The 26,125-nt window shown below is 32.2% G+C and overlaps 1 protein-coding gene across 2 annotated transcripts; it reads left to right on the top strand.

Annotated features, from left to right (window-relative positions):
- Positions 1-781: 781 nt before the first annotated feature.
- Positions 782-26,125, top strand: LOC111003372 (chromosome-associated kinesin KIF4). Of its 2 annotated transcripts, XM_045634245.1 has the most exons (19): positions 782-1,058; positions 1,545-1,849; positions 2,221-2,322; positions 2,424-2,612; positions 3,647-3,806; positions 4,273-4,484; positions 5,711-5,873; positions 6,383-6,917; positions 7,712-7,900; positions 8,259-8,432; positions 8,941-9,144; positions 9,680-9,864; positions 10,190-10,338; positions 11,211-11,455; positions 13,105-13,230; positions 13,584-13,775; positions 14,803-15,030; positions 24,361-24,406; positions 25,975-26,125. In XM_045634245.1, exons 2-18 carry the CDS (start codon positions 1,606-1,608, stop codon positions 24,376-24,378), a joined length of 3,315 nt encoding a protein of 1,104 aa, XP_045490201.1. In that variant the 5' UTR covers positions 782-1,058; positions 1,545-1,605; the 3' UTR covers positions 24,379-24,406; positions 25,975-26,125. The 2 variants fall into 2 exon arrangements, with proteins under 2 accessions (XP_045490201.1, XP_022129520.2); XM_022273828.2 differs by lacking the exons at positions 24,361-24,406; positions 25,975-26,125 and adding an exon at positions 15,563-16,505.

Genomic DNA, 26,125 nt, shown 5'->3' with positions numbered 1-26,125 from the left:
TAAATATTAAGGAAAACATGTACACTCTGTAGACGGGAATGTGGAAGGAAGATCAGGAAAACAAGGGCAAGTGGTATGGAAGTATACAAGATAACCTACCTATTAAACCATGGTATGACAAATTGAAAACTAATGAAAGTCGAGATTTCATTACAACAATAAACAGATGGAGATTTGGTCATAATACTGCTCCGTCAGACTGAGCAAGACTTGGGATTGTTTTAAACAATCAATGTAATCACTGTCAAGCAGAAGGAACGATCCACCACATTATAATTTATATTCGCTTGCCAACTGCCAAGGATTCCTTATTCAAACTTCAACTTTTTTTTTTGTATGGAATCTCGCTGTTAGCCTGAAGGGCCTTTACAGCTCAGCACGGGCTGTTTGGCGAGCTTAGCTCAGCCGGAAAGGGTGGGGTTCCCGCGACTCGCGCAAGGGCGTCTCCTGTGAGACTCGAACCTCGGCTTGGGCCGTCGCGGGGGTGTCAATCGCCTGAAGGGCAGGACGGAAGCTCACTGGAGTGAGCGAAATGCGTAGTAAAGGTCATCGCCTTCCCCGGATAAGGCGGTTTTTAACCCTAGTCTGATTGTTTCTGCTTTTATTATTATTGGCCGCGCGGGCTGCTTTTCATTTGTCGTTAGCTATTGTAATTGGATCATTCGGATCCGTTAGAATGTGTCGGGGCCTCCTGCGAGCCTTTTTAGTCGGGAAGAGGAAACAAGCTAACTATCATAACAAAAAAGCTCGTCATTTGGATGACGACCGAGACGGTCGAAATCCAAATGAAGCTTTAAAAAAATTTGTCACTGTCACCTTTCGTGAGTGCACCTCGCTTTGGAGGCGTGACGTGACAGCGACAAAAACTTTTTGTCATGTTGACAAAAGTCACCGGTGCGCGCTAGCTCTAAGCCAGCCGTTTATTTCAAATTTATAAAATTTCTTAAATATTTGGCTGGCTGTTGCCCATTGATGATTTTTTAGTAATTTTAATAGCCGCCTTCTAATTTAGAAATAAAAAAGTGTTCTAGACATTTGAACTTTGGAAATCAATAGAGGTAAGGATATAATTCTAACTTGTGTGGTTCTAAACTGTCGAAAGAAATTTCTTTCTTCCCCTTGTTAGATTGTTTTCTACTAAATCACATCCAATACAATTTCAAGAAGGCAGATTTATGCGCTGTCTTTATAATGTTTTAACTTACTTTATTTCTATGTTCGTATATTAAATAAAACATACTTAACTTTCTACTTTGGGCAAAGCGTCTCTATATACATTTAATTAATAGATACAAATTTCTATCAATGAAGAATTCCGATCATGCAAGTTAAACAACATGCAAGTTATTCTTTACATCTTAAAGTAACATAAATTAATTATTTTACTGTATGTTTTAAAAGGAACAGAATGTTTCTTATGGTATGTGACTCTTTCCGATTCCAATATGAATGCTTATGAAATAAAGCTTTTTAATCCTGAATTAAAAAAAAAAATCTGGAAGAATACTTAACAATGGTTGCTTAATGTTAGACAATAATTTCAGAAATAATTTTACCATAATACTGATAATAATTTATTTATTGGGTATATAATTAATACTCAAAATGGTGGACGAGCATTCCAACAAATGTTCAATAGACGCTGTACAAGTTGCTTTGAGAATAAGGCCTCTACTGGCACAAGAAATTGAAAGAGGGTGCGTTGAATGCATTGAAATGATAAATGGAACCCCACAAGTTATAATTAAAGACTTAGCATTCACATATAATTTTGTGTTTCCACAACATATAACACAACAAGAATTCTATGATACATCTGTTAAGGCCTTGATTACAAAGTTGTTTCAAGGTATGTATGTTTTAAACCTTATTTTATACTATTAATATGAATTACATTTTAATTTTATGCATGCAACATACACACATGTGTATTTTTCCTATGTTACACACACACATATTATTTGATTATTAGTTATTTTTTGTTATCATCAATTCTTAATAATTATTAGTCATTCTCTAAATCCTATTTATTATATTAGTCTTATCTTAAGATTGTATTGTTATTGGTTTGTTAAAGTAAGGTGCATAGTAATTAAAGACACTAAAAATACTAGATTACCAATTATGTGGGATTCTTTTATAGACTAACTGCCCGATTATTGTATTATGCTCTCTATTCGGCGTGTGTATGTTTAGCTGATATAAACAGAATCATTTCAGGTTACAATGTTACAATACTTGCTTATGGGCAAACAGGATCAGGTAAAACATTTACAATAGGCACAAATTATTCTGGATCATTTCGGGACTCAACAAAATTAGGTAAATTTTTTAACACTTAATATATTTAAAAGTCCATATATGTTTGTACTAATAATTATACATTAATATTTTCTTTTTTTATAACATATAATTTTTTTCAGGTGTAATTCCTCAGGCTGTCGCTGATATATTTGATTTTATAGAAAAAAATGAAGACCAATTTATATTTAAAGTATCTGTATCATTTATGGAATTATATCAAGAGCAATGCTTTGATTTACTATCTGGGAAAAAGCGAGGTCATAGTATTATTGAGATTCGAGAAGATTTTAAGGGTGTGATCTTGCCAGGTATGTCATTATTAAAAATGTTGCTATTTGTTTTTAATAGTATAATCTAATTAAATTATCTAATTCTGTATAGTGTAATTTTTTCTAAAAATTATTTATACAAAAATAAACAATAAATAAAAGAACCTTATGAACGAATATGCAGAATATGTGTTGCAGAAGCAGGCTGTTGGGGGTATTTGTTGTGTTTCCACGAGGGAGTTGGTTCGGAAGAGATTTAAGGAACTAAATATGACATTATCCGGTCAATATATTCTTGAAGCCTTGTTGTATGTACAAAAAAACTTGAACAACTTTAAAACAAATGGTGACTTTCACCAGTATAATACACGTAATAAAACTAATTTGAGTGTGCGACCAACCAGGCTCCAGAAGATAAACCACTCCTTATATGGAAATTGCATTCGTTTTTACAACAAACTCCCAAGCGAAATTAGAGAACTATCAGTAAATAAATTGAAAGCCCTTGTTAAAAGTAAATTAATTAATAAAGCCTTTTATAAATGTGACGAATACTTAAATGAGCAAAGGAGCAAATCAATCCCAAGGGGGATTGATTTGCTCCAGTTCAAACAATTTGTATTAAAACTTGGCGATTGAAAAGAGTGGCGGAAAGTTTCTTGCCAGTTCTTCTTACCCGCTCTACGCCCTTGACTTGCGAACTGCTTGTAAATGTAAATTTAATTTGTTTTTTTTGACATTCATAAGTGTACATGTTTACCTATATGAATAAAGATATTTTGAGTTGAGTTGAGTAAAAAAGATGGTCATCTTTAGCTATTTGTGCCGCCGCCTCACGCTGTTTATGGACAGAGGTTTAGGGAGCCACTCGGCCAACATTGCTCAACAACCTTACCCTTGGACAACCATACCCTTACCCAATACCCAACACACGTCTTAGATTTTTTTAAATTGTCTGACTGACACTGAGACATCATTGGATAGTAACATCACAAATAAAGATAGATTTATGTATCTTAAACATTGATTCCATTGCTAGACTAACTTGTATATGTGTAAAAATATATTTATAGGTATAACAGAAGTGCCAGTCTCTTCAATGGCTGAAACAATGTTGGTACTAGAGAGAGGTGCATCAGGCCGTATGACAGGTCCCACTGCAATGAACCAGGCTTCCAGTCGGAGTCATGCTGTATTCACTATTACCATCTTAAAGGAGAGTCGAACTGATAAGTAAGTAATGTTGAACAGTTAACATCTAATAATAAAAATTTCTAGAAACATATTGAGGTCAATAAAAGGCTGTAGTCCCACTGGTTTTTGATATCTCTATTAATTTTCAATGGAAAAGAATTTTTAATAACATAGAAAGTTTGCATTTGACTGTTGAAAAAAAGGGTTTTGTTAAATTTAAATTTTTCCAAACAAAATTTAAACTGTAAATTTACTTAGATTTGTAGATTTCTCTATAGAAAGTTCACTTGCCAATTCTTGTCTTATAAGAAATGTATTATTTAAAGGGGCTACAATATATAAATGTCCGCAATAAAATCAAGTTATAACTGTGCCATTTTAAAGTAAATATTCTAACTTCTCTATTCATGTAAAACAAACATCTACATATGTAATAATTTTAGTTTTAAATGTATTTTTGATCATTAAAAGATCTGCTTTATCAACTTCCGTGTCTATATTATAGAAACCTTGTGACATCGTCTAAGTTCCACCTTGTCGACTTGGCTGGTTCCGAGCGCATAAAGAAGACGAAGGCTAGTGGAGAGCGACTTAAGGAAGGAGTTAAAATTAACCAGGGCTTATTGGCTCTTGGTAATGTGATCTCTGCGTTGGGAAATGGCACCAATAAGAGTTTTATTAGCTACAGAGATAGCAAACTTACGAGGCTACTGCAGGGTGAGTAATTTGGTATTGAAAAAAAAATCTTATTATTTTTAAAAATAGGAATATTCCCTATGAAATGTACTATGGAAATCCAATCGTGAATTTTTTGAAATTTGTGCAGTAGTATTTAAGAATCCATACATACAATTTTTTATCTAATATTCTGATGTACTGTTTTCTGTGATATAATTTTTTTAAAATTAATGTAACAGATATGATTTTTGTGTTCAGTCAGTATCAACACTTCTGTAAATCAAGAGTATTCCAAACCAAAGTTTAATTTTTTGACCTCCCCCCCATGTAAGGCGCCGTAACGTTTGTGACCACCCAGTGACTCTTTATACCTAAAAGTTACCATTATGTGGTGTAAAATACCAGAAATTCGAAAATAATATTACGTGTTCTTCTTTATATATGGGTAAATACTAGTGACCCGCCCCAGCTTCGCACGGGTGCAATGCTGATGAAAAGCAGGTTTTTATTATGTTTGTTATTTCCGTCGCTGGAAAGCTCCGATATTATACGCGTTCGATCGCTGCTAAATGAGCTGTAGTGGGCTGTATAGATATTTATTCAATGAACAATGTATTCAAGGTATTTATTGGTTAAGGATTAATGCTTTATTGGTTAAAATCGCTTCGAAAATTAGGCATTATTTGTCGTGAAAAGTAAATGACAAAAAAAAGTTATTGTAGGTTATCCATAAGAGATGGACATATACCATCAATGACTTTTCTGTAGACCTTTTCAATGTGTACAATACTTATTAAATTATTTTGATAAAACTCGTAGGGTTCAGCCTGCGTTTGCAATGTAAGCGGAAAAAATGTAATTATTTACGACATCACTACTGTTATTTTTGAGGTTAGAAACCTCAAAAATAACAGTACTTTTCCACTATTTAATGGATGTTATTATACATATAAAGCTTCCTCTTGAATCACTCTATCTATTAAAAACAACCGCATCAAAATCCGTTGCGTAGTTTCAAAGTTTTAAGCATACAACAACGGACATAGGGACAGAAAAAGCGACTTTGCTTTATACTATCTAGTGATAAACAATAACGCGTAGTTCAATCCCAGTCCGGCATTGTAACGTTTTACAAGAAGGCTCCCCCACCAAAATTCGTTACATAATACTTGAACGCTCCTTTGAACTTATAATAAGCACATATTTGGTCTTAAACCTGGAAATAAAATGGAAAAGTACATATTAAAAGTAACAAATGATTACAGACAGTCTCGGCGGTAATTCCCTAACCTTAATGGTAGCGTGTGTGAGTCCGGCGGACTTTAATTTTGATGAGACGTTGTCTACGCTGAGATACGCGGACCGCGCAAGGCGTATACGCAACAAGCCCGTTATTAACCAAGACGCTAAGGCCGCTGAGAATGTTCGGTAAGTTTAAACTCTAAAGAAAACACTTTTTTAACGGATTGAAGCTATGTATTCAATCCGGTGGTCACACTGTAAAGCACGAGAAACGTTGGGAAACATTTAAAAGTATGTAAAATAATAAAATTATTATAAGTTGTAATTAAATTTAATCCATGTTTTTTTTCCTTTACTCACAGGAGTTGTCTGGAAGAAATCGATCGAAAGCGATAAGGCCGCCAGTTGCGTTTATACATTATGTTTATTTTTTCGGCCTTTTATGTAATGCAACGAAGTGTTAATAAATAAATAAAATAAAATAAAAATAAGTTTATATAAGCTGAAATCCGTTAAAAAAGTGTTTTCTTTAAATGTGTAAAAGTTATGTTAATAAAAGACTAATATAGTCTGTGGTCATTTAGAAATGTGTTAATGAAGGTTCCAATGCGAATTATTGTTATTTTTTTCTTTCGAAAATATTAATTACAAAAAATCTGTTAAATTTGTGTGCTGAAGTTTTTTAAATTTTTCAGCCTTACCAATTTAGTGAATGACCTCAAACTGCAACTCCTTGATAAACTTCCATCACCGAGTGATAAAAGCAAAGAACAATTGCAAGAAGAGTTAGATAGAGAAATAGCCAAATCCCAAGTGTTATTAAATAAAAATAAACAGATTACAGAACATTTGGGGAACATCTTCATTGAAAACACGAATTTATGCGAAAAAGTCCTTTTGGCTGAAGCTGCAAATAACAAAATTGAGGGGAAGCTAAACGAACTAACAGAACATTGCAATCAGATTATAGAAAATGTGACAATGGATAAAGAAGAAGACGACTCACAGAAAACAAGTTTAATGGACTACTTGAAGGAGATTAAGACACGATTGGAAGATATGCAGACTTTGAAGAAACACATCAATGAAGAAATGATCGATCATGATATTAAAGTTTCGTATATGCTAAGGGAAAATGGTGATAATGGTCATAATAGTGATAATGGTGTTGAAGAAGTGATGACTGAAGATCAGGCCGCGATTGAGGGGGAGAAGCGGGCTATGGGACAGGTATGACTTTATTGGTAGATTACAATATACTAATTGCGCCTTATATATTCCTAATGATTATTTTCGAGAGGTGTGGTATATTCAAAAGTAATTATAATTATATATAGAGTTTTAATGCCTGATTTAATGTCTCAAATTGTCTCATAGAATCAAATTTAAACCTAATTTTTTATTTATTTATTTTAGAAAATAATTTATTACAATATGTTAAATTAGAAAACCGCTGTGGTTTGTATTAATGTAACCGTAGCAGTCTTGTTTAGGAGCGCGATAAATCATCTAAAAATAGATATTTAATAATAATAAGTAAATTATAAAATATATAATATGGTTAGCTTTAAGCTAGCTAATATCTGCTTAGTTAGAATACTTATAGCGCTGTAGCAAATACCTCAACAGTCTCTCGCCATATACGTTGTTTGCTCTCACGTACAGAGCCGATGTAGTCTGCTGCTTGTGTTACCGTTGTAGTCTGCTGTATCGTGCTCCACTCGTGTTGTAATTTCATTTTGAAAAAAGATACACAGACCCTTTTCATTTCAACTGAATTTGTGAAAAAAATTGTCTTTGCCAAATACTTCGTAACTTTATTTAGTTTTATTTTTAATACACAATTCTTTCTTTGATAAGAATATATATGTTTTAAACTAAACCTACTTCTTACTTATCCAGTTATAGCTATAGTATTATGTAAAAGAATAATAAAAATATTGAAGTATTTTCGTCCTGAATCTAAAATAATATAGCATGAATTCTGGCCTATTATTTAGTGTTAACAAAAGTTCTGTACATAGGTGGCATTGAACCAAGAATTGCAAGAATTAAATCGGGAAATGGCTTTTAAAGCAGCTCTGGTACAAAGCATTCTTAGAAAAAACCAGGATATATTAAAAAGTCATGACAATCTATCTATCAATGAGGACAAAATCGCTAAATTGGAGAAGGAAAAGGATGAGTTATTGCAACAGTTGAAGAATACTCAAGTGAGTTTATATTTTATAAACTAATTTAGATTATCTGTATTTCTGTGTTTATCTTCTGATGTATCTGGAATTATTTAATCTCGTGTATTTTTATTATAATTAACAGCCTAGACTTATTTCATTATTTTTAAATATTTCCTTCAAATTCCAGAATCTTTTCCATGCATTTTCTATGCGTGTTTCCATTTGTTTTATTGCTAGATCTTTCATTGATATGATTTGGCATAGATGTACATATTCGTCTATATAATCAATTGTAGCTTCCTTTAGAAAATGTTAAAAATATCTATCAATTGAAGGCCCCTTATAATATGAAACATTATTTAATCTGATTGAAAATTAAAATAATATTTTCCAGACCAAGGATCTGTCCCATGATGAGAACCGCAAGCAAGTGTCAATGTTAGAATCAGAGATCACGGAGCTGAGGAAGAAATGCCAGCATCAAGCCAACGTCATCGAGACGACGCAGAAGAACGAATCCCATATCAAGTCGTTAAATGATGAGCTACAAGCCATGGATGCTGCTAAGGTAATTTTTTAATGGATTGTTCTTTATAAAGAACAGTAATCAATGTTAAGCATATATACATAAATTTATTAATTTCATATAATATTAATATTTATAAATAAACTGGCCTTTTATAATTTATTATTATTAAACTTAATGGACACTTAACATCGAGATATTTTTACCGACACTCGTATGCAGACATATAATCTGTTGTTGCTCGTTTAGCGCACAGGTGTGCGTGCACGCACTACATACTCATTTAGGACAGAAAACTTAAAAAACAATAATGAGCTTTAAAACATTAAAGGGGCGGTTCAAACTTCAAGTATTACATAACACTTACGGGAAAGTGCTTTTTTTATTTACTGTTTACGTCAACAGTAATTCCTAATTTTTTTCGAGGATTCCTACATAAAACTAAAACGTTTATTCCCTTATATTGTTGAGAGCTTTGCTTAGTTTTGCTGGAGTGTTCCGCTTATACAAATTCTCTAAAAATCCTATATATTTTCAAATGATTAAACAGGTGGAAATAATTCGTAAAATGCGTGAAGAATGCGAGAAGTACCGCAAATGGAAGGCAGACAATGAACGGGCGATGTTGCGCCTGAAGGCGGATGATCGCAAACTTGTATCTGCGATGGCCAAGATGGAGTCCCTACACGCGAAGCAGCAGAATGTGCTGAAAAGGAAGATGGAGGAAGTTGTGGCTGTTAATAAGAGACTCAAGGTATACATTTATTCCTATATCATCAGGTTTTAGGTGCGATTTTACAAATTAAAAAGGAGAAATATTTCCGCGTGTATTCTGTCGTTCTAACGCTTGGAATTGCATCCGCTATTGGATTGGTTATTAATTAAAATAAATATTTATAAATAAAATATTAATTTTATTTATAAGATTATATATATTTACGAGAATGTACTTGGGAGAGGACATTTTTGGTGGTAGTGATTTTCCGAACTGAGCCAGATCTATATGTCGCAGCCAACTAGTTTAATTAGCCGTTCAATTAAACGGCCGTTTAACTAAACGGCGCCGTTTTACTAGAGGACTGAAAGATATTCTCTCATTGTTGACTCGTTGATGCCTGCAAAGGTGTATAAATACTGCCAACGCGCGTCAAACACAACGCCAAGCCAATGTTTACTCGCTCTGTTCAGAGACTCGGAAAATTGATGTTTTTGTCTATAGCAGAGCCTAAACTGTGTTTTGTACTTCACTTTGCATTTGTCTTTGCTTTGTCTTATTCTAAAATTTTCAGGAAGCCCTAGACCGCCAAAAGTTGGCGGTCAAACAAAATGGAAAGGAAAATGTTAATGTCAATAGGGGCGCCGTCCCGAAATGTAATAATGATAATAAAACAAGAGAAGATATTGAACGAGAACTGGAGATGCATCTCAGTATTGTGGAGGCGGAGAAGTCGCTTGATGAACTTATGGAGTACCGGTGAGCTTCTTTTTATGGGTGCCAGGAATTTTTTTTTGTCATATTTTATAAATTCTGGGAATCGAACCCAGATCGTTTGGTTACACGCCAATACCTCTACCAGTTAACCTATCCAAGAAATTCTCAAATACTAGAAAATCCGCTGTGTACCTGGTGCACAAAATGCGCAGTGCCACCTGGCACTTGTGAATCCACCCGAACGCAAACGAAAAAAATCATTCATTCAAATCGGGCTTGCAGTTTAGGAGGTATCAGTGATATACACACGTGCAGTAGAGTTATGTAAAGATATTTAGGTTAAAAAAAAACATTTCTTTGTCTCCAGAGCGTTGATAACTCGGCAAATCGAGATCGTCCGCAACTGTACAGACTCTGAAGCCAATCGCAAGAAGCTTCATGAACTGGAAGATGATTTGGCCTTACGCAACGCGCAAATTTCTGATCTGCAACAGAAAATTATTACTGCCGATCAAGGTAGGAATATGTGTATCAACCATCCTCGAAGGAACTGTTCTCTCTCACTGGTTAAGTCTGAGAGATGTTTTGACTGACATTTATTTAAATATTTTCTTTGCTTTAATAATCTTAGGAATTAATTCAATTAGTTACTTGTATATGCGTAAATAAAAATAACATTCATTTAAAATATATATGTGGCAAGAGTTACGTGAAGACAAAAAAATATTGTTATTATTATATACAATTGACGCAAACGTAAAATAATACGAAAGCAAATATTAGCATTCCAAAAAAAGGCCGCACCAATTGGACGACTGCAATTGAATACTTTTCTCAACTTTTTTGAAGTGAATGTTTAGACGCATGAGGGTAAAATTTTTTCGGAACCACACGAAAATGTGCAGCGTTTTTGTCGAAGAAAAGTGAGAGAGTGAGCGATTAATATAAAATTATATATATATATATATATATAACATATATATTATATATATAATATATATTATATATATATATATAACATATATATATATTATATATATATGTTAAAAAAATACACGCTATTGATTGATGTGTTCGTTTAGTAGTTGCGTATTAGAACTTGCATAACGTCTTGTGCAGTAACGCAGATTTTTTATAATGTTTTTGACGTATACAGTGTGTAAACAGTGAATACAGATATATAAATACATGGAGTGATCAAATACTGGTACATGATCATCTTTGGGGACACTTATAATTAATTTTCAAAGAAGTTTTACTTCTGACACGTGTACTTCGTACGCACGCGCTTTTTTTTAATAAAGCCCGCACTATCGGGACGAGGTCTAATACAGATATATATATATATATATATTTTTTTACTTTTTCATTTTGTTAATTTTTTTTAGAAAACGATGCTCTAAACCGCTGGGACAAGATCCAATCGATGCCCGAGGCCAAAGCGGCTCTCAAGTGCCTCTTCGAGTTACTTGTAGAGGCGAAGAAAGATCTCCAAAGCCAGACTGAGAAAGGCTTCCAGGCGAAATACGAAGAGATCAAGAACTCTTACGACCGCCTCAAAGTGGAGTACGAGAACAGGGAAGCGGAATTCGAGCGGAAGTTGGCGGGTATCAAGGCTGAACATGATGAAAAGGTATATATAGCAGAAACGTATTTTTTAATACAGTTGCTCAAAAAGTGGCATATTGGAGGGAGGCAAGATAGCGTTCGGAATGAGGGCTATTACACACTCGTGCTTTTGCTTTGCCTTTCCCGCACTCGTGCGTTCTCTTTGCCGACTGTCAAAACAATGTGTATTAAAAAGAAAAAACCAACCACGAAGGTTTTAATTTAAAAAATCATAGAATTTTTTATGATATATGATTTCTAAATATTATAATAAGTAATTGGATTCAATAAGTTCGGTTAGGTTTCTTTTCATTTCATATCAATTAAATTTTTTTATGATATATGCAAATACGTATTTATTTAAATATATATTATTAAAAAGTTTACTAATAATTGGATTCAATAAGTTAGGTTAGGTTTCTTTTATTTCATATCAATAAAAAAAATATTAAAAAGAAAAAACCAACCACGAAGTTTTTACTAAAAGAAATCACAGAAGTTTTTATGATTCATCCAAATATTTTATAAAGAAGCTACTAATTTGTTTCAATATCAGATTTAATGATTGGATTCAATGAATTAGATTTGGTTAAAATAAAATAGTAATAAAAATAGTCTACTGAAGACTTGGCTGTATGGGCGAAGTTCCCTTTGCCTACCCAGAATGGGTGAAGAAAAGAAAAAAAAAAGGTTTGCTCATATTATTTGACGGTTGGCGGCATTTTCCAAAAATGTTCTTTCGAGTTAAGTTATTTGTTGCACAAAATGAGTAATTTCGACGATATTTTATTTGAATGAATACCACCCGAACTCAGTATGTACAAAACGCTTCGGAGAACAATTTACCGGAAACATATAAGTCGCTACATATCTACGTGCAACGAATTTATTCCGTAGAGAGAAGAGAAGAAAAGCAAATAGTTTAATTAAATTGCTTAATTTTTTCGCAACTGTATTAAAAATAGTCGTGCAGTACACGTGCGGTACTATCATTGCAACTTGTTCCAACTGTCAACCCTCACCTTCGGCTATGTTAATATGTTTAGCGAAGCAGACATATAATAATGATTCCATAGTATTAATATTAATGAGTGAAGTTGCTATTACTACAGTCTAGGAAATAGTCTGTTAATTTGTACATGTATTAATAGTGGCAAATCAAAAATCACTTTTCTACTAATTTGAAACTTACTGTTATTAAATTATAATTGCAATGCAACTGATACTAGTGCCATTGCTCCGACAGATCTAAAATATATTAGATCGAATGCTCGTGTCACAATGTTCGTTCCCATACTTCTCCGAAACGGCTCGACCCATTCTTATGATTTTTTTATGCATATTCGTAAGCCTGAGAATCGGACATCTATTTCTTATTTTTAAGACTAAATTCTATATTTTTTTATGATAAAGCATACAAAAATACATACATCCCTTAATTGGCACCCCTCTACGATCAACCCCTATTTTTTATTATAGTTGATAGTTATTGAACTAAAAAATGTTTCCTTGAAATAATATACATGTCTAGTGCTATTATATATTTACATCTTGTTAAATAAATAATCAGTAACCCAGACTCGGTTATGTGGCGTCTATTCTGCGTTACAAGCTTAATGTTTTAAACATTATTAATAATACTTTGTTTATTTAAAATTTACATCGGTCTTCCAGCTATCCATCCTCTTCGAGTTTCAGCGCAAGGTAATTTGCCGCGGGGACGAGACGGAACCGTGTCGCAATTTGCAAACGGCATTGCAGGTACAGCAAGATAAGCTGGAGTTGCTGGACCAACAGCATGTAAGTGAATATTCCATATTCGGCTGAACGAAATATATGGATGAACGTGTATATCGGGGTTTAAAAAAATACCCGTCTGTGAAGAGAGCATTCATTTTAAATAATATTAATTGTTTGAGTTTCTTCACGTGTAATAGAAAAATAAAAATTATAATCGAGTCATATTGCTAAATATAATATATGTCGAGAACGTTTTGAACTTTGAGATAACGCTGTCATTGTCGTATCAGACATAGGACACTTTTCTTCACTGTCAAATATATTTTTATTTGTTGAATTTTTTAGGCAACTGTTAAAATAGCTTTAACCGTAAGGCTAACACCTCTTATATATATTTTTGTTGTATCTCATAGAAAAAACTTTACGATGAGCTGGACAAGCTACGTGCGACCAATGCACAACCTGGCAAAGCGAAGAAAAGCAATAAGGCACTTGAAAAGGTTAAGAAAAAGGAATATGTTGAACCAACTGATGAGGACGAGGAAGATGAGGAGTTTGATAATGACCCAGACTGGGGTGCCACACCACACTCCAGGCGGTGTCAGGTGAGAAATTGTCCAGTCAGAAAAAGTCCAACCATGTTACTCTATTTGTATGTTGATAATTTTAAATTATTTTATGTAGAAAAATAAAAAAAATATTTTCTTTTATTATTTTTTTTTGTTTTGCCGGTGCAACGAATCGATTAACACACAAAGTAATCATTATATTTTGATATTACTAGCTTTAATTCGTTATTTAACACAACATTGATGGCTTTTTAGCAATCGAAGCTTCTGTGATATAAATTTTCTTGCGTATGGATATTATGATCAGTTAAATAAATGGGGAGAGTTATTCGAGCTTAAAGCTGTATTTATTAAAGCTAAATTTGTTTATGAATATGCATTTTGTGCACATGTCTATTAACATGCACAAATTAATACATTAAAAAAAGAGTGTGTGTACACGCGTTAAAAGTTATACTTCTTTGGCGTATAGAAAAAAAATAACTAAAATGCAGTAGTGATAACTATTAAAAGTAACCAGTAGTAAAGATTTATTGAAATAAATAAATTATTAGTAAATATTATCACCGTCGTATATGAAATTGATTTAAAAACACCAAAATAATATTTATTTATTCACACTGTTTAATTGTACTGTTACGAAACACATGTTCTAAATTTAAAAATACTACAATATAGAACTTGAACATAGTTATCGATTTCCATGCCACCTAGACCTAACTTTACGATGTCGAATTTCGGTGTTGGTGTGCCCGCGCATCTTAAAATTCACCTTCATCATTTTTCTCCATCGCGCCAAAAGAAGTATAACTTCAAAAAGAATTACTTCCTAAATTTTGCCTCTTTAATTGAGTTACAAAAAAAACTGTTCATAACTCAAACTCACTATAGGCCTTTAGTAACGACGACATTTTATAAGAAATACAACGGATTTTCGTTAATTAAAGCGGGTCCGGGCTAAGAATTAATTTTTCAATACGCAATAATTTGATTTAGTAAAAGTTATACCTTTCATAGACAGTCTATATAATTAGTTTGTAAGACACTGTAAAATTGATTGCAGCGTCGTTACGTGAAGAAAAAATTTAGTGCGGCCGAAGACTGCATCAGTTATGCGATAGCCAGGCGGCGAAGTGAAACCCTACCGTATTGCATTTGTAGAGGTAGCTGCAGCAGCAATCTCTGCGGTTGTGTGAAGACTGATCGCTCATGCCATTCCAAATGCAGATGTTCGCAGCAGTACTGCAAAAATCGGCGTCTGTCATCCGATGGACACGATAAGGAAAATAATGTATGTATAGTCCTAAATATTCGTACCTGTATAGTTCGGATTATTTATAATAAATTATGACAAAAAATTAAGTAGTTTTTAATTAGATTTTGATTTGTCATAGCTAATTGTGCAGTTCTTATTCATTCCTACATACGACTTCATGATAAATACAGATTATATGTGAACAAAATGAAAAATCTTACATCTCGGGATCATTTTGATCCTTCGATCCGGATAAAATATATATATTATTATTGTTTTTATTAACAGGTGTGGGATATTTTGCTCTTTGTGTATTTTTAAAGTATAAGAAACCTTTAACGTTAATAAAGAAAACAAGTGGTTAGAAGGTTATGTACAATATACATACGTATTTTTTTACATACGCATTTTACTATATAATATGACATAAATACGAAAATGTTAATTAACGGTACGGTAATTCCTGCTAAATATTATTGTTTTGATTCACCTATGTATGTTTTTAGATAAAATACTGTACATAATAATTAAAAATATTATTGTTAATATATATTTTTTTCTATTACAGCCGGCGTCAGATTTGCATTCAGAGACCACTCCAGTGTATTTTGACAAACGGTTTTTATCAACACTTTTACATTGCTTGAATGCTGTTAAAATATTATATTTTTAATATTTAATGTTCGGTTATACGAAGATATATACTTCTTTCCTTATATTCTGATTGACATGTTTTACAAATCTTCCAACCAACCGTAGATTTGTATTATTATATTATAGTATATATTGTGTTTTGTGGCGTAGCCACAATACATGGACGTAATAGAGCTACAGAAACTATTTAAATTATATTTAAGAATGAAAGTGTTAATACAATTACAAAATTTGTATTATAAAAATAAAACTACTGCAAAGATAATTAGGTGTGTTTTAAGGATAAGGAAAGCCATCATTATCCTCTTTTGCATCTCCTTAGCTCTTAGTCTTGTTGCCCCCGTTCCCTTATATCTTAATTATATATTATAGCGTCAACCCTATGATTGTGGAGTGCCAAAAAAAAATACGTTTATTTATTTATTTGTGAAGTCTACAACATCTACAATCAACACATTACGAAATCTACTGATAATTTTATAATTTTTTCTATCTAATATGTACGACAATATTTATTGATGTGTATAAAATTTATATATTTAACTTATAACTAAAAAAAAGTGGTTTGACAAAGATGTATAAGGTAAATTTTATTTTTTATATATATATTTTATTATATTAAACTTATCTTTATACATGAAGCATTCAAGCAATGTATTACGTACGCCAGCATTTCTATATTTTTTTGCCACTCTTTTAAAAATGTAAAAAAAATATTTCTATATAATGATTAAGTATTTATGCAATCATTGTAGCTTATTAACCTAACTTTTATAAGATATAAATAAGAATCGGTGAAATTGGTGCCATTTATTATAAAAAAATTAAAAACCTCAGCAGGGTAATCTGAAAAGGTCCTTTTTTGTTACTGTTTATTGGTTAAATTAAATCATTTAATTTAAGCAATTCATAATTTTAATTCATCATCTTAAAATTATGAGTAGCCTTAATATATTGATGAATTTAATAAAATTATAGCAAAAAACGCTGAAGAAAGTTTGATAGTTACTACTTTGTTACCCTAGACCAAAATTATTCTAAACATTTGATTTTATTAAAAATATCTACAATTTGACCATTTTTTGCCAATTTTTAAAATTGTAGGTCTGCTGAACTCCTCTATCAGCATTTTTTTTATTACCATAGAAAAACTATATTTTATTGAGAAAATAAGAAATTTTTTTTGGGACAGTAACAATAAGGGAATCTTTGGTAACAAAATAAATGATATAAATTTGTGTTTATAATGCAGTTCTATTTATGTTAGAATGTTTAATCCAGAGACACGTATTTCGATTGTGTATGGAATTGGCTTGTATTTGCAAAATGTGGAAAATGCTGCAATGCCACCTTCTTTTTTATACTTATCATATAAAGTTCGAATGGAATAATTGAGGTATCTAATTTGCTGTTTATTTTTTTATAAATGTTCTACACTCGCGTTTTCCGGCTGACATCATCTCGAACGAACAATTTTAATACAGAATTTTTAATCTTCGAAATGTTGTTTTTTTGTTTGAAACTTCATTTTTATTTTTTCACACCCTTACGCCAATTTTTTTCTGAAATAAATTTTAACACCTTATTATGTGTGATTTCTCTGTTAATTGCTATCTTCTTTATTAAATCTCGTTCTCTATTCTTTTCACATTCTTTGTAAGTTGACTTCAATGATGCTTCTAAAACTTCATTTCTGACTTTAACTTTTAATAAATTTGCAAATTTCTTCTTTTCTTCCTTTTTCTTTCTTCTTTTTCTTCATTCTATAAACTTGTTTTCGTAAAGTATATCATTGGCTGTTTTTAAGTGTTTGATATGACTCTGTGCTTTAATTAAATAATTTGGGAGTTGATATAATTTCAGTCGACAGTCCTCCGATTATACCTACCAAAATCGATGATGACACAGATGTCTTTCCAGATGAGATGGGGACTACGTCGGCTGCTGAATGTGTGCTCCCGCTACTTGCTATTTCCTTAATTTTTTTTAATTCTTTTTTTCTTTACACTTTTTCGTTGTATATCTTTTTCAATTTTAGTCAATCTGATATCTTTTTATATTTATATTTTATTCTTTCTAAATTATTCTTTCTTATTTCTTCTAATTTCTCTGGGTTTTGCTTTAACCTTTCTCTATACAATTTTTCTGCCGTAATGAGTGGCATTTTCTTCTACTGTCAAGTATAAACAGAACCTTATAATTCCTTTTTTGTTACTTACCTATTTCCACTTATACGTTACTTTAATAATGTAACAAAATAAATGGTAATAAATCTGTGTTACTTTATTTAACAATTATATATTGCAAGGTTGTTGTTAATGTAACATTTACTTTTGGGCAATCATGTTGAGATAAAAGTTTTAACTACCTTAAAATGAAAATACATATTTTTAATATGGTCTACTTACCAAGGAACAAGGGTAACAAAAGCGGGAACAAAATGCGATTTTTTTTGAAAGTCCACGCGACACGCTGGACCGTTTAAAACTGATTGTTTATCCAAAATTGTGGCACGAAATGAAACGTAACGAGTTGTATGATTTGGTATAACTCTCTCGTTTAGTGTCTGTGACGCATGTAACGTGTACAATATTTTCAATGAACTACATTAAATACATTTTGTGAATCGGTTTAATTGCCACCATATCACTCGTAGGGATCGAGTTCGAAACTCATTTGAAAACAAATTTTTCAGAACTTTTTAAAATTTATAAAAACGTAATCAATATTTTTAAGATATCATTTTATATAAGAACTAGCTGACCCGGCGAACTTTGTTCCGCCTTAATGGCAATAAATAAGCATTTTTTTTTATTGGAAAAAATAAAAAAAAATTAAATACCTACATTAATCATTCATAATTATTTCTGTATTTCTGTAATGTAATTTACGCTAGAAAATTTAAAGGTGAGGAAGTTCTTATTCCGAGGATCCCGATGATCCCAATTCCCAACCGATATGCCGTTTGAATTAAAAAGACTTCAATTTCCGCTACGTCTTGCATTTGCCATGACCATCAACAAATCACAAGGCCAATCCTTAAAAGTTTGTGGTTTAAATCTAGAACATTCATGTTTTTCCCATGGTCAATTATACGTGGCATGTTCACGGGTCGGAAGACCATCTGCGTTGTTTGTTTTTGCGCCTGATAATAAAACAAAAAATGTCGTGTATCACAAGGTACTTAAGTGAAGAGCAACCTATGTACTAAAATACAGAAATAATTATGAATGATTAATGTAGGTATTTAATTTTTTTTTATTTTTTCCAATAAAAAAAAATGCTTATTTATTGCCATTGTGGCGGAACAAAGTTCGCCGGGTCGCTAGCTTGTACTTGTAAGCTAGTACTTGATAAAAACAACATTTGTCAATAGAGGGCAGTGTCCGCAAGTTTGTTTCAGTAAATGCTTAATAAAAAAATAATAAGCATACCAGTGCACTATATAGAAAAAAAAAGAAAATACTTCTTCAACCGGTGATACCAACTTCCAACCAGTGTTGATAACTAAAAGTAGTGTACTTGATAAAAACAACATTTGTCAATAGAGGGCAGTGTCCGCAAGTTTGTTTCCGTAAATGCTTAATAAAAAAATAATAAGCATACCAGTGCACTATATAGAAAAAAAAAGAAAATACTTCTTCAACCGGTGATACCAACTTCCAACCAGTGTTGATAACTAAAAGTAGTGTACTTGATAAAAACAACATTTGTCAATAGAGGGCAGTGTCCGCAAGTTTGTTTCAGTAAATGCTTAATAAAAAAATAATAAGCATACCAGTGTACTATATAGAAAAAAAGAAAGAAAATTCTTCTTCAACCGCTGATACCAACTGCCAACCAGTGTTGATAACTAAAAGTAGTGTTGCGTACTACAAATCAATTTAAACACACATCGCCAACTCGCAGCCATTGAGAAACAGATGGCACTCCTATTGGAAAAAATTATGGAAATTGACGAGAAGCTGAATAAAAACAAAAATGATACTAGGGATGAATTTCGTGACCAAATTGCCCTCACCAAAAGCCTTACTCAAAGCATGGCGTCGACGATAGAAGAAAAACTGAAACCGTTGGTAGAAGAGAACAAAAAACTTAAAAACGAAGTGGCAACTATGAAGAACAAGGTGCAAAATCTGAAGAGAGAAGTTAGAAAAAATAATTTAATACTCCACGGTGTAGAGGATAACGAAAGCAATCATGTGGAACTCCTACAACTGGTTCTGAAGGTACTTAATGAGGTGGGCAAAGATTGCACGCTAGACAAAATTGATAAATGGGAAATAAGTGAAACTTGTAGACTTGGCTTTAAAGTCGACCAGAAACGCAGGCCTATTCTCATAAAGTTTACTCTAGTATGGAGGAAAATAGAAATCTTAAAAAACAAAAAAATATTCCCTGCCATTTATAACTGTCCGAAGACTACCCCAAAGAAGTACTGAAGAAAAGAAAAGAATTAAAATCCTTACAACAAGAAGAAAGAAAGAAAGGAAATCTGGCCGTCATTCGATATGATCGACTCATAATAAAGGAAAGAAACTCAACCAAAGTAAATGAGAAAAGAAAGAGCTTCCAAAACACCAACGCAATCTGCCTGCTATGAAGGTACAATGCAGACGGCACCAAAGAAAATGATTGTAAACAATGCATTTGAAAATGACACGGTCAAGACCAAAATCTTTTTCTGAATCATCAATTCAATAACAACTAGTAAACAGCGGTCCCCAGAATCAAAACAAAAATAAAACCAAAGAACAAATACAAACAATTAACAAAAAAATATCTTTCCCCAAGCCGGACAGCGGTCTCCGTGGGGAAACACGACTGCAACCCTCCAACTAACCTCCGAGAGAAATCTAAAAAACTCATATTGAAACAATCGAACCAGCCAACAAAACAAAAATACCTACCCGGACTACTACTAACACAACTAAGACTAGAACTTCAGGAAAACTTTACATTTTGACATACAATGTCAAAACACTCTCAACCTACGATCGCTGAATTGAATTACATGAATCCCTATCAAACATCAAATATGACTTAATAGGACTGTCTGAAATTAGGCGTATGGGAGACAGAATAGAAGAGTATGACAATTTTATAATATGCTACACGGGACAAACGCCTAGCCTGTATGGGGTAGGCTATTTAATAAAAAAATGCTTGAAAAGCAACATAGAGAGCTGCATGGGCCTATCAGAAAGAGTCGCTATTTTAAACTTGGTATTCGATGATACACGGTTGTCAATTATACAAGTGTATGCCCCGTCTGAAAAATTTAGCAAGGATGAGATTGACAATTTCTTTTGAAATTGTCAAGTCAAATTGAAATATGGGGTACGGCATGTAGAAACATAATTTCTAACTTACAAACACTACAAAATAAATTAATAAAATCATTATTTAGATACAATTTTTTAACACCGACTAATAAAATCTACCAAGAAACCAAAATTATGACAATTAAACAACTGTATGTATATAGCACCTGTATCTTAATAAAAAAAAAATTTAAATAACTCAATCCATAGTTGCTTGTCGTTTAAAAAAATCAAACACACAACGACACGCAATACTCGTCGAGCGAGTTTGCTTATCTTACCGAAGCCGCGTACAAATTATTTGAAGAAATCTATTAGGTATGAAGGTGTGCAATTATTTAACCAATTACCATCTCAAATTCGTAATATTGGAGTGTTTGACAAATTCAAAAAGGCATTAAAGATGCATGTTAGAATGAACATAGCCGACTAAAATTGTTAAGGCTAATGGCGACGTGTATCTCGCTCGTATATAATATATACATATTAATATTAAGTTTCTCATGTAAATAAAATATTTCTGTTTTGTAATGAGAAATAAAGTTCTTTAAACATAATTTCTACTATACAATAAACAAAGCCATATGTCATATAAAGACTTCATTCTCATGGGAGACTGGAATGCGAAAATTGGTAAACCAAAAAAGGAGAAATATCAATAATAATAATATATAATAGTCACGAAACGGAACGGATATGGAGAGAGGAATGAGAGGGGACAACGACTGATAGATTTTGCTATGGAAAACAAACTGTTAATAATAAAGACATTTTATAAGAAAAAATAAAAAAAAAAGATGGACATGGCTCTCCTGATAAAAAATACAAAAATGAAATCGATCTTGTTTTATCAAAACGTCCTCAGTTATTTCAAAATATTGAAGTACTGAATATAAACTTCCCTTCAGACCACAGGCCCGTCAGAGTAACGTGTTCACAAGCACACTCAAAGAAAAGCCGAACAAAGTACAATAACCAACAAAAGAAAACAATAACGAACGAAGACGATACCTCTCAATTCAACAAGTGCATAAATAAGACACTGAAAACACCGTTAAATAAAACAGTCCAAAGATATTACGACAATGTAAAATATGAAACAACAACAAATATGAGACAACTGAGCAACAAATGTCGGGGTATTAAAATTAAAGATGCCTAAGCCACCTAAGGTTTGCAGATGACTTAGTTCTCCTATCTGAAACAGGACAAGAAATCCAATATATTTTAGAATCACTTAATGATGCCAGTAAAGGTTTAGAAATGAACTTGTCTAAAACAATGTTGATGACTAGCAGTGAAAAGAGAATATTATACGTAGGTAGCGAGCCTCTCAAATATACAGACAGCTACATATACCTGGGCAAACAAATTAGCTTACACCACAATAATAACGATCAAGAAATAAAACACAGGACAGAACTTACCTGAAACAAATACTGGGAAATGAACGACATATTCAAACGCAGCATTCCGATCAAAGTTAAAACTAAAGTACTAAACTCGTGCCTAATAAAACAAAAGATAAAATAATTGCATGTCAGCGGGGTATAGAACTTAGTATGCTAAATATTAGGAAGATACAAAAAATAAGGCACACTAAAATTAGAAATATAACCAAGGCAAGAGATGGACGAAAACGGTTACCACTTGGGCGGGTCCACAGGGTAAAAGGAAGAGAGGTAGACCTGTGGCTAGCTGGGAAGACGAAATAAAAAAAAACAGCTGGTCCCAACTGGATCCAAGTAGCCTAATCGAGAGAGGAGAGCCTTGGAGGAGGCCTTCACCTATAGAGAAGTTCTACAGAAAAATAATAGTTTAAAAATAGGAAAAACTAACACAACTAAATTAAGGATACAAATTTAATTACTAACAAAACTAACACTAGTATGTAAGTAAACTTAATTAATGTAACATATTGTTCTCCTGTAAGAATTAAATGGCTTTTTTTATTTTATAATTTATCAACTTAGACAAATGACTTGATAACTTTTTTTTACTAGGCATACAGAAAAGTATACGTTCTATAAAAACCTGTCTGGATTTTGGCACATTTTTAAGAAGAGGGAAACATGTTAATTCAATTTGTAAGTGCATAGTTCTGCAAAGCGTTATCGTAGATTGGATCAGATTTAGTGCTAGAATAGCTTAACTGTACTCTTACCCTGACGAAACTCGATATTCGTAACGAGTACGGACGTATACGTGTACGTTAACGTTACATTTCCGTTAAAGTTAAAATTACGAATTGAGTTGAGGGTTCAGTGTTCATTTGGAACTGCCCGTGAAATTAAGAATTAGTTGGTATGGTTTGTTTTTTTTTTGTAGTCTCATCTATGTATCATCAAAAATTTAGTGTCCATTATCCTAGATCCTAAAGATATATCTCCTTTAGCACCCAAACCCAATAACCTATTTCAATCCCTTTTTGACCATCTGAGATAGACATCTAAACAAAACTATTTGTAAAACCGTGACAATAACCAATCGACGGATTGTAATCTGTCGATACAAGCTATCCAATGTAGGTCGGATTGGTGTATTTGTATGAAAATGACAGTTCAATTGTGCCAATATCCTATCTTAAGATTTTAACTTACACCGATTTTTAAAATATATAAAAAAGCTATTGGATATGTTCTAAACATAGACATGTATATTTTAATATTATTTGTACGGTTTTATTTACTTTATTTGGTTTATATTGATTATAAAATATAAGTGTAAAGATCGAAAAGATTGCATTCTATCCGTCGCTTTGTAGGGTTTAGTTTTTGGGATGCAGACAGGAGTTTGATCGACTGTCACGGTCTGACCTAAGATTGTTTTCAATCTGTGATTGTGGATTAATTATTGGGTTCGGGCGTAAGTCGTTCAAGTATTACGTAACGAATTTGGGGGGGATTCCATAAGTCGTTATTGTTTGCATAATTTTCGACTTTCCGGTACTTCACAACACATAATGGTAACTTTTAGGTATAGAGTCACTGGGTTGTTACAAAACCTTTTACCATTGAGTACAGGAGAGAACTTTATTATTGAACACTCCTTTAGCATATTTACTGCAATTTATTCCGCCCCCTTCCACTTGCAATAAATAGTAACCAAAGCTCTGAAAAATAATAGTACATAAACGTTTTAATTTTTTGTAGGAATCATCGAAAATTCGTTTTATAGCATCAACAATGTGTGGGTTATATGTGTAAAAAAGTTAATAATTACTGTTGACGTAATCACGAGAAGGAAATCAAAGAACCAACCCCTATAGTGCTTACGTGATACTTGAACGGCCTATATATAATTGTTTAAATCATACTAATACTTATTAATAAAAAATATTAATTATATAGTTTATTTTATAATAATGTTACTAAATTTATTGTTACAGAGATCTGAGAGAGAGTGATGATTGACATTATGGTACAGCTTTTTATGTAAGTAAATAATTTATTTATTGGTTAAGAAATTTAGACATTATTTCCTACAGACGATGGGCAATTTGAACCTATACCGCAGACCGCAGTTTTGAATTTTCTCACTATACATAATAATATTATTATTATTTTTATTATTTAATAATATTTTTTTTATTATTTTATTATTATTTTATTATATATTATTATATTAATTAATAATAATAATCAACAGCTACTTAACACATATTATTATACAAAACACAAATACAATACACAAAGCCAAAACAGATTACACAGATTAAATAAAAAACAGAAAACAAGCATTAAAAGACAAAGTGTCATTTAAAAGAAAAACAAAAGAATAAAATTAAAAACTGCAAAATTTAAAAAAAGCAACAAATAATACTAAGAATTTATTAATATCTACTACTTAAAAAAATCGGAGTCTTCCCGCTTCTCCAGGCACTTCTTCACATCTCCCTTCTTGTAGTAGAAAATATCAATGTCTTGAAAATGGTTGTCATAGTTCGACAAAACCCTAAACATGGAGAATTACGCAGGTAATTCGACTTCGTACGAGGCACACTGAACAATTTTGCGTATCTTGTCGTATACGCAGGAGGAATTTTAAATGTAATTAATGATAGGAAATAGGGGCTGTCTATCCGCCCATTAAGAATAGCATGTAAAAAGAACAATTCTTGCTGACTCCGTCGATATTCTAGTGAGTCTAAATTAAAATATGAGCACGAATCAGTATAACCATCGAAACCCCTATACCCCTTGTAACAAAGAAATTTGACATACTTTTTTTGCACACCTTCCACAGCTTTTTTGTATTTTACATAATATGGAGACCAAATAATACTTGCGTACTCCAGCACGCTTCTGACATATGCAAAATAAAGGGTTTTTATGCAATTTATATTTTAAAATGTCTTGCATGACCGCTTGACAAACCCTAACTGCTTATACGCTTTGCCTGTTATGTTATCGATATGTTCTGATAGACCCATTTTTTCATCTAATAATATTCCAAGGTCTTTAACTAATTTTACTTGTTTAATGGGGATGTTATTGATTTTGTAAACATATTGTATTTTTTGTTTTTACGTGAAATATTATATAGGTAGGATTGATTGACAAAAGCAATGATTTATGTCAAAGAAAACTATATTATAAAATAGTTAGAAGATATGAAAAAAGTTTTATGGACTCATTTATGTCAATCAACATCACTATTTGACGGCCCTCATACTGTGCGTTAGATAACGGGGTCTACTTATAGACTTATATTGGGGGGGTTGAGAATCTAACAAAAATTAACTTCGCTTATTTAAGGGTTCTTAAATCTATTGACACTTCAATAAAAGTGTAGTAGACCTTTTGGAGATTATCTGAAACAAGAATGTTGTATTATAATGTATGAGTGTGGGAAAACTATTTTACTAAAATATACAAATGTAACTTAACTAATATTAGGTAACATAACTCAGATGAAACAATTTTTACAATGTGTAAAAACGCTCGAGTTATAATTTATTTTCATCTCCTGAACTGAAAGTCTAATCTCTTCTCTTTTACAGGTTTGCAATGATATGATCCAAGAACAGAAGTGATAGTTTATAATTCCAGTAAATTATGTTTTATTCTAAATTATTTATGAATGTATTTTGTATGTATTAAATTGCGTTGTATAAATTTTATTTCTTTGTACATAATTAGTATTAAGATGAA

This window comes from Pieris rapae, chromosome Z (genome assembly GCF_905147795.1).
Source record: "Pieris rapae chromosome Z, ilPieRapa1.1, whole genome shotgun sequence".
NCBI classification, from domain to species: domain Eukaryota; kingdom Metazoa; phylum Arthropoda; class Insecta; order Lepidoptera; family Pieridae; genus Pieris; species Pieris rapae.
This window is presented reverse-complemented; position numbering and strand designations above follow the sequence as displayed.